The sequence below is a fragment of the Strigops habroptila genome, chromosome 6 (assembly GCF_004027225.2).
Source record: "Strigops habroptila isolate Jane chromosome 6, bStrHab1.2.pri, whole genome shotgun sequence".
NCBI classification, from domain to species: Eukaryota; Metazoa; Chordata; class Aves; order Psittaciformes; family Psittacidae; genus Strigops; species Strigops habroptila.
This window is the reverse complement of record NC_044282.2, coordinates 52,462,379-52,472,398: the sequence shown is the minus strand read 5'-3', so window position 1 is coordinate 52,472,398 and position 10,020 is coordinate 52,462,379. Positions and strand designations below refer to the sequence as shown.

General features: G+C 47.2%; 1 protein-coding gene across 1 annotated transcript; it reads left to right on the top strand.

Moving 5' to 3' along the window:
* The first annotated feature begins 441 nt into the window (after positions 1–441).
* Positions 442–8,675, top strand: OSR1 (odd-skipped related transcription factor 1). Its single transcript, XM_030489898.1, has 3 exons — positions 442–780; positions 6,215–6,907; positions 7,464–8,675. Exons 2-3 carry the CDS (start codon positions 6,261–6,263, stop codon positions 7,597–7,599), a joined length of 783 nt encoding a protein of 260 aa, XP_030345758.1. The 5' UTR covers positions 442–780; positions 6,215–6,260; the 3' UTR covers positions 7,600–8,675.
* The last annotated feature ends 1,345 nt before the right edge of the window (positions 8,676–10,020 follow it).

The window sequence follows — 10,020 nt, the reverse complement described above, 5'->3', positions numbered from 1 at the left end:
GGGGCGCAGGGAGGCGGGCAGGGAGCAGAGCGGAGCGGAGAGGCGCGGAGCGGTGCGGAGCAGCTGGCCGGGACTGCGCAGGCAGCGCGGCCGCGCAGCGCAGCTGAGACAGTGCGGAAAGCGCGGGCACCCCCACACTCCCCCTCCTTCTTCCGTGCGGCTCCGCCGCGGGGGGCCGCGCGTAGCGGGCCGCGGTGAGATGCCCCGCGGGAGGCCGCGGGAGACCGCGGGAGAGGAGCGCGGGGAGGCGAGATCAGGCGCTTGCGGGCGGCGAGCCCCGGGCTGCTGCGCCTCCAGGAGAAGCGGGTTGAAAAGTTGGTTCTTCCCAGCCAGAAACTTTCTCCCCGCGTGCGCATGCCTGGAGTCTAGTGGGAGGTTGAGGGGGGAGCTTAGAAGGGGGGGGTTGAAATAAGGAGGAGGTTGGAGGGAAGGGATCGGTTCAGTCTGAGCTCGGCTGCTCCCGGGCGCGTTTGCACTCCAGCAAACACAGACGGCGCTGGGAGCGGGAGGAGGGAGCGCAGCTCCGTGTCCATCAGCCGGGGCACCTGGGCACCTGGCCCCGCTGCTCGCTCGGATCTGCCGGTCCCACTGGAGGAGCAGTAGGGTGGGGGGACGGCACTGTGCCCCCGGGCTAGCACAGACACTGACACCAACCTCTTCTTTTTTTTTTTTTTTCCCCCTGTTATTTTTTTTTTTTTTCCTATTGTTTTATTTTACCAGCTCAGAATTAGCCCAGGATCTTTTAACTGCTGCCAGCGGTGGAGCACAGATCGGGATTAGGTAAATAAAAAGAACAACTCATTCTGTTTGATTTTCTGTTTTGCCAAGCCTCGGGGTTGGGGATATAGATCCAGACACCTCCATTTCTCTCCCTCCTTTCTTTCTTTTCCCCCATTCTCTCCCACCATCCCCTGGATGGTGCAGAAGCAGTGGGGAAATTGTGGTTCACGTAAGGAGGACTGTTCTCCATGGGGTGGGCGGAGGGCTGCGGGAAGCCTTCACTTGGGGCTCGGCTATTTTGATATTATTTAAAGATTTGTCCTGCCCTTTCAAAGCTGTTTATCCCCTCTTGCGAAGGAGCTGTGCTTTTAACTAGAGCTAAAAATGACACATACGAGCTGCAAAACAGAAGCCTGAATGTCCATTATGGACTTGGAAGTTCAGCTTCTCTCCTCTCGATTCTTTACCTTTATTTTCTTTAATTTCGCTTCTTTCTCTTCTTTCTCAGTCCATTTTTAGCGTTTTAAGGTCCGAGAAGCCTTCTCTGCTTCCTCCCAAGGCCCTAATAGAGGAGAACCTAATGTTTATATTTGGCTGAATGGGTCGAAACAAGTTCAGTGGAGGGCGAGACCGAGCTTCTCTCGAGGCCGAGCCTATAAAGTGTCAGTGCAAAGCCAAGGATTAGGGTATGGTTGTTACAGTTGGCTTTTGGGAGGGAAGCTATAAAAATGGAGCGTTTCGGACATGACCGTGGCGCTGCGGGACTCGTCCGGTCACACGCGGGTAGGGCAAGAGGATGAGCGCCTTGTCGCGGGCAGGTGCACTGGAGGTCCAGTTCAGTAAGTCCGAAGCCAACCGAGACACCGGGCGGCCCCGCAACCCGCGCAGCGCCGGGCCCGGCGGCGGCCGTTCCGTGGGGCGCAGCTCCGCGGCTGCGGGGTGGCGGGGCCTCGCTCGACCGGGCCTGGGGATGGCCTGGGGCTCTGTCACTTCGAATGGCTTGCCCCCCCCCCCCTCCCCCCCCCCCGCGGTTGTGCCTGCGGCGGCCGTGGGAAGCTAGGAGTATCGAGGGAAGAAATCCTTCCTGCTGCCCGGATAGAGGAAGGACGATTTATTCGTGCGCAGGGGAGGCACCGGGCGTCTCTCTAGAGAGAAAGCGAGAACGAATCTTGTGCTGGGGGCCTTTTCACACCCGAGGGGATTAAAAAAACACGCACACAGAACTCCCAAACCAACTTAAACGTTTCTGTAGGGAGAAGGTTGAGGAACATGGCCCGGCGGCCGCCCCCTGACCGTGGGGCCACTGTCCCACTAGCCTTCGGATCCGAGATGTGGTGGTGGTTGTTTTGGATAAAGGCTGTCCCGGGAAACGTAGCCATTGCTGGTGCAGTCGATCTCCTGCTATTACTATTACTATTACTATTACTATTACTATTACTATTATTATTATTAATTAAAATCCGGCTCATTCACCCGCGTTCGCAGTGGTGGTCTGGAGAAACCTGTCAACGCTGATTTCGAGATAAAATGTGAATGATGATTTTATAAGGATAGAGCGGAGATATCCAAGGCACGTGCTGACTGAGTCTTTCCAGTCCTCATTAATGTTAGCAATTAACTCTTTCACGCTCAATTAGCCCCGAACAAACCTGCTTTAGTAGATTCTGCACACTTCATTAATACTTTTAATAAATCTGTGCTGAGCAATGCTCTTTATCCTTACGCTCGAATAATAGCGAAAGGGCAATTTTATTCCCTTTCCAGTTAGTTTCCTAAACACAGATAAATTCTAAGCTCTATTTCCTCGCTTAAACTGAGAGGAAGGGAAAATCCCGCAAAGGGAACAAAATAGGTAGGTGGGAAAATGCTGCACACTGATGTGATGCTGCCGAAAGGACAGGGGCACCGGCAGACTTTAAAAGCAAAACAGAGGAACATTTTTTTGACAGATGAACCTGATTGCTGCAGTTTGAGGCTATCGCAAGAACGCAGCATTTTATGCCCGCTACTTTATCATGTTTGTAAAAATAAGCAACGTTCTCAGAGTAATTTACCTCCTCCATTCTTCCATGTGGAACTAATTAGCAAACCTCATTATTTATGAGTCAGGTATTTAATGTAACAAATATCCCTTTCAAAGGACACATCGGAAATTGATAATTCAAGGTAGAAAGGAAAAACACAGGGTAGCCACAAGATTACTTAAAAATCTGCTTAATTTCTCCCCTTGCTACGCTAACAGCAAAAAGTCCGGTGGATTTTCTTTTCCTTTTCCTTTTTCTGTTTTTTTTTTTTTTTTTTTTTTTTTTTTATTGCGCATAGAGGAGGTAGAATTTAATCTAGAAGGTTAAGTTTACAATGGTCTTAAAACAATGGCAACTGGACAATAGCATTACAGTATCTTCAAACAGGACAAAGGGTAAGAAAGCTGGAGACAGATGTAGTCTTTCAAGTTTATGATCCTATTTTGCAGGGTAAATTTATCTTGGCATGAGTGGGTTTTGTTTCAGTCAGAACACAAGTGGTTTGTTCTTAATTACTCACCGAGCTAGTTTGTGTTAAGAAAAAAAGGAAAACCCCGCACAGTTTTATTGTTGGGGGAATTCAAGCAGAGAAGTCGCGGGGTCTTCTTCTGTAAAAAAAAAAAAAAAAAAAAAAAAAAAAAAAAAAAAAATTAAATTAAAAAGAAACCCCGATAACGATCTGTTTACATGAAACAGAATTAAAGGTGGAGGTGACACCGAAATCAAAGAAACGTTGATCTCTGCGGGCAGCGGGAGAGCGGAGAGTTCCCGCGCTGTGCGACCCATTCGCTTTGATGTCCCGGAGAGAGGGGACTTCTGTATGAAATACTCTGCTCTTCATCTGTATTTTTGACTACTCCAGTCGCACAGAGCAAAAGTGTAACTTACATTTCTGGAAAAGTGCCAAGAAACTTGTACTAGCGTGAACACTCTGCTTCCACCTCCCCTTTTCTTCTTGTTCTTTTTTTTTTTCCCCTTCCTTTTTCCCCCTTTGTTTTCTTTCTTTTTTTCTTCTTTTCTTTTCTTATCCTTTTTTTTTTTTTTTTTTTTTTTTAATTAGGACTTCTCTAGCAAAAAAACGCGGGCACAACTGATACTCTTCTGATACTCTTATGACACTATTGTACTTCTCCTTTCTGCCCCCTTCTTAATTTGGGAAATCAAAAGAGAATTTTTTTAAATGTTATTGAGCAAGTATTTATCCAAATAGACATAGTAATTTTTTGTTTATATATTTCATATTAAATGTTTTCTTAGTATACGGAGAAAGAAAGAAGGATAAGCCTAGAAATTAACTCAGTTTACAATAATATGTTTCATGCTTGAGAAGTCTAGGGTTACCTCGGCAGGAAAATAGGCACAGATTCGTTGTGACAGGCATAAAAAGACATTTCAGGTACAAGAAAAGAGTGTTTTCTATGCACTTGGTTCTTGAAGTCATTGCTTGAGATATTTGTGCTGCGAAGTGGATATGCCAAGCATATGGGCAGCACTAACAAAATAAAAAGCATTTCCCCAGTTGAACAACAGAACAGTCTGGTTGTTTCATCGGCCCTAAATAGTTTTTTGGTTTGGTTTTTTTTTTTTTGTTTTTTTTTTTTTTTTTTTTTGGGAAAAAAGAAGGAAGGAGAGGAAGGGGAAAAAAAAAAGAAAAGAAAATCAAAAAAAGAGGAGAGGGAGAATGTGACATGTGCATTTTTAAATCAGCCACTACCAATTAAAAAAGGCAGAATGTCACAATCTCTTATTCTGGGTCATTGCGATGGAATTCATCTAAGGTTTGAGTCTATCTTCCTGCTGCTGATTTATGTAAAGTGGTGTGAAAGGTGGGCCTGGTGTATAGAACTGCACAGAACAAGCTTCTCCCTCTCACACCCTCCCAGCCGCAGCTCTTCAGTCTGGGCAGCAGCTCACATACATATAAATCAGATTTGTTTCCCTGGTCTTTAGACCTCTTCACCACTGGTTTCCACCCACCCAGCCTTCCAGCCCAGAGGGACGATTACTGCTCTGCAGCACTTTGCTGCCTCCTTTTTTCCGAAGGGGCTTTACTCTTCATGTGGAGATGAACTCCAGGCTGAGTGCTGCAAGGATCCTGCCGGGACGCTGTGGGGATCCTACGGTGACTCAGCAGGAAACCTATAGTGGACCCTATGTGGATCTGTGGGAACACTGCAGCAAACCTGTGAGGATTTTATGAGCATCTGTGGGGTCTCTATGGGGACCCTGTGGAGATCCTGCTGGAAAACAGCCCCACGGGGTGAAAATCCTGGAGTTCACTCAGGGGAACATTAGTATAAGCTGCAGGCTGTGGAGTAAGGAGGAGGCTCCCTGGGCTGCAGGGATGTGACGCCTCCAAAAGCTGTGGGTGCTCTCTCACACCCACAAAGAGAGGAAGCTGCGTCCCAGCCACCAGCCCTTGGGAGGCATCTCCTGCCAAATGGATGACAGCAGCCAGGGCTGAATTTGCAAACAGGGCCAGATGCGCCTCGCTGCTGTGGCCTTGCAACATTTTCCTCTTGTGCTGTGAAATGGGTAGGGATCTGGCCGAGAGGAGACGCTGGGGGCTTGGCAGGACCCTGAAACACAGAGCAAATAGGTGGCACCCAGCCCAGGGTAGGGCTGCGGCCCTGCGGCCCTGCAGCTTGTGGGTTGAGTGTCCCCATGAGAAGGGTCCCTCCAGCCCAAGCCTATTTGTTTTTTGAAGGGTTCTAATTAAGTGATTGCCTAGATTAGGATGTGGGCTTGAAGCCAGGCACTTCCCCCTGGGGAGAGCAAATGGCACTTCAGATTTGTCACCCAAACTCAGCTTTTTCCCATTTCTTTTTGCAGTACATAAGAGGGAGGGCTGTTGGCTGGTATTTCCCCCTAAAAAAAAAACCAACCTAGGAATTTCTCTTTTTGAATGAGGGATGACATGCAGTTCTGAACACCCAACTGACTCCATCACCCCAGAGGCAGAGGCTTGGCTGAGGCCAGACTACAGCGACCTGAGTGACCCAGGGGCAGCAAGTTCTCTGCAGCTCCTCCCACATCACCTCGAGGGTCAGTGTTAAAGGCAGTTTTTGTGGGCAGTATCTCACTATTTTCTAAAGGCTAAAGGTGCTCAGGAATGGATTTAAAATTACATGGGAGAAGCTTGAACTTTGTGAGCCAAAACAACATCTCTTTGCTGTCCTTGTGCAGAGGATCATTGCAGGTCTACACAGCACAGAGATGCTATTGGGGCTGAATGATTGTGGTTGGAGTACAACTTTTGTGTGTGAGGGATAGGGAGAGTCTGGAGACCTATGGGCATACACTCACAGTCAAGAGCTTTTCAGACCTCTCCAACTCCAAGGCAGCATCCTCCTGTGGCTTTGGAGAAGGGCGTTGATGAGGGGTGAGGTCAGAAATTCCCTCTGCTTTTATCTTTGTATAAATCCACCTCTCCCTCTTCCCCACTCCATTTTTTTTTTTTTTTTTTTCAGATCTTTTCCTCCCCTGTTCCCAAGATCCTCCTCCTGAGCGGCCACCATGGGAAGTAAGACCCTGCCGGCCCCAGTGCCTATCCATCCTTCCCTCCAGCTCACCAACTACTCTTTCCTACAAGCGTTCAATGGGCTGCCCGCTGTGCCCTCTGACCACCTCTCCAACCTCTATGGTTTCAGTGCCCTGCACGCTGTACACTTGCACCAATGGACTTTGGGGTACCCGGCCATGCATCTGCCCCGCTCCTCGTTCTCCAAGGTGCCCAGCGTGTCGAGCCTGGTGGATGCACGGTTCCAGCTGCCAGCCTTCCCGCTCTTTCCACATGTCATCCAGCCCAAACAAGAGGCCACCAATGTGACCCTCAAAGCCAAACCCCGCTTTGACTTTGCCAACTTAGCAGTGGCTGCCACACAAGAGGACCACTCTAAACTGGGACAGGCAGACAGTCAGGGCTCACCTCCAGGGCTGGGGTCTTTGCTTGAGGTGACTAAACTCTCTCCAGAGAAGAAACCCACACGGGGAAGGTTACCGTCCAAAACCAAGAAGGAGTTTGTGTGTAAATTCTGTGGCAGGCACTTCACCAAGTCCTACAACCTTTTGATCCATGAAAGAACCCACACAGATGAACGGCCCTACACATGTGACATTTGCCACAAGGCCTTCAGAAGACAGGATCACCTGAGGGATCACAGGTAATGATTCTTCTCCTGTCCTTTTTTTCCTTGTCTATCTGTACTCTCCCAGTTACCCACCTACGCTCATGAAGGTGCTTATAAGAAAAGTCATGTTCCTGACCATTAGCAGCGTTCCCTCTCAGTTTTCATCTGCCTGCTGCTGGTGGAGGAGTCCAGATAACTCACTTTGGAAGTCAGGCCTGTTGCTGTACTCACGCACTCCACAAAAGTGACTTGCATATCCTCCTTCTTATCTTCCATAGATGTTTCACCCTCCCTTTGCATGGTCTTGTGTCTTCTGCCTTTCTGAAGAGGAAGCGTCATGAAGACATGGAGCCTCATGATCCCAAAGTTAGAGAGAAGCTTTTTATCCCTAAGAAATACACCCTTGGGAGTCCCAATACCCCCCTCTCTTCTTGCCTACACATGTACGGATGATTAGCCCAGGTGCTGCACGCCAGCACTCTTGATCTCAGCAGAAGGTGTAAAAATCTCCAGCATGTTCTCCATCAGGTAGCTCACTGCTGAGTTTAGGTTGGTTATTTCTGACATCTCATTTTTGTTCTTTTCCTAGATATATCCATTCTAAAGAAAAACCTTTTAAGTGTCAAGAATGTGGGAAAGGATTTTGCCAGTCCAGAACACTAGCTGTCCACAAGACGCTGCACACGCAAGTAAAGGAACTGAAACCTGCCAAACTTAAGTGCTGAATCTCCAACTTCTATGAACTTTTTCTCCTTTTCAGACTTTACACCAAAACCAGAGCAGAAACAAAACTTTCAGGATGGAAGCACTGAACTTTGTGTTTTGTTTTTGTTTGTACTTTCAAAAGAGCAAAATCCGCAACACCACCTCCCCCGCCCAAACTAACTTTCCAAGCGTGGGTGAAAAGATTATTTTTGCATTTAAAATATACATGAATGATGCAGGGAGTGCTAGCTGACCTGTGTGGCTTTGATAAACTTTATGCCAAAAGGTGGTGCTCACGTGTTGGACAAGAATCTCTTCAAAACCAAAGTCGCCCCCCCCGCAACCCCAACAAAAGAACTTAGAATCCTAGCTTCCAAAAGTATTACTTATAAAAAACCCAACCTCTTATTTTATACCTTTTTTTGACTGTATAAAGCTTCTTATTTTTACACTTCAGGAAATACAGAGAATTCCAGAAGATGATTAAGAACTGAAACGATGGTTTCTCATCACAGCACCATCAGGACAAGGAGAAGGACAACTTGCAAATCTTACTTGCTAGTTTGTTTTCTTAAAAGAAGAAGAAAATTAATGTTTGGAAATGACCGGAGTCTCTCAAGTGAGGAGTCCTATCATGCGCTAGAAAACGCATCCCGTGGTCTCCAGTGTTTGGGACAAATCAGTGTTCATGGGATATGGAGACTTTTTCTTTTGTCTTATGGTCTCATGTGCTGTGAGGAGGTTTGTAACTTGGGGACTTACCTAAAAAAAAAAACCAAATCAAAAACAGAGGAAAGAAAGATGGCAAAGCGTCAAACTGACGGTATGCACAACATGGTTTTAGTGGTACTTTGAAGTCTTCATGCATCCTGATGCGAGAGAACAAATCTCAACCTGAGAACGTATTTTTTTAAATGCTGGCTTTCTGAACAGTGTATTCAAAAATTAAGAGACATTCCAATAAGTTTTGTTTATTAAAAAAAAAAAAAGTTGTATGGCTGTTTGGCACTTTATGCTGATTATTGGTAATTGACATTTATCACTGGATTGTGTGTGGTTTTTTAAGTATTAAAATAAATCGTTATTTCACAGGCAAGTCTGCATGGACTACATATGTGTTCATTTGGGTTCTGGTCTTTTCCCTACCAAAGCCTCTCCATCAACATGCAGAATATTCAGAACCTTTTGGTTTTTTTTTCTCTCTCTCTTTTTTTTTTTTTTTTTTCCCTGAGTTAAGTTGGTATTTCCTCACTGCTTTTTTCTACCAACCCCCCCATTTTCTTTCTCTTTGTCCCTGGTCCTTTTTTCTTTCCTTTTTTTTTTTTTTTTTTTTTCCTTTCCCCCTTTTTTTTTTTTTTTTTTTTTTTTTTTTAATTTTTATTTTTTTTTTTTATTTTTATTTTTTTTTTTATTTTTTCTGAGGCTGACGGAAGTAAATGGACCTTCGGGACTCAAATAATTTTGCTGCTAGTTTGGAAAAAAAGAAAAAAATCGTTTTAGGTAACTAAACCTCGGGCATTAGCTGGTAAGATTAGGTGTCAGAAGTGTTATAAAACAAATCAGATGAATGATGGGCGAACTGGTGCTGCTTTCCCAGCCCGAGGGCGCTGCGGGGAGAGCCGCCTTGGCGCACCCTCCCTCGCCTGTCAGGAGCGGGCATTTCTCAGCCGCATCTTCTGCCGGTTCAGCGCTGATCGGGGCGGCCTTTGATTCCCGGCAGCTGTCTTCGATCAGAGATGTTTATTCCACTGCGAAACCGCTTTGGATCAAGACGGGGGAGAGAGAGCTCAGAGCTGGGGGATCCGCCTGAGCCTTTGAAGGGCCTCTTGCCGTCCTTTCCCGTCCCCTCGGTAAACCCTCAACCTTCTTCCCCCTGTGCAAGTCAGTGCCCTCCGCGATAAGAAAAACCTCCTGCAAATTAGCGCTTCCCCGGTGGCTCTTGCGCTGCCGCAGCTCCTCCTTCCAAAGCGGTTCCTTTTCCCCATTCTCCGCTTCGCTTTCAGAAAATACTTCTTTATTTGGCCGAGGAATCCTATTAACGACAGGGGAAAAGTTGCTGTTGTAGCTCATTTAATATAAGGGGAGGGGGCAGGAACCTTTCTCCCCCTCTCTTTTACCGGACACCCATTCGAGCTCACGGTAACTACTTTAAGCGCACTTGCTGGACGGGCTGCAGCGGCCACCTCCGACGCCGGGAAGCCTTGGGAAGCGCAGGATGACGAGATGACGCCTCTGTGCGCATCCAGCTCCCGAGGCTGGGAGAACAGGCAGAGTCTGAAGCCGGCTTGCTTTTGCTTTGCTTCCCGTCCGCTGCTCGCTTTCCACACCACGGAAAGGCTTTTGGTTTTGTCTTAAAAGGCACCTGAAAACCAACCGCTCCGTGCAAGGAAGGAGTGCGAAGGGGAAATCGCCCAAACCTGCCGGAAGCCCGGACTAGCTCT

Coding starts and splice junctions, on each gene's coding strand:
- OSR1 (XM_030489898.1), top strand. CDS start 6,261: ATGGGAAGTAAGACCCTGCCGGCCCCAGTGCCTATCCATCCTTCCCTC. Junction 6,908..7,463: donor GATCACCTGAGGGATCACAG/GTAATGATTCTT, acceptor TTCTTTTCCTAG/ATATATCCATTCTAAAGAAA.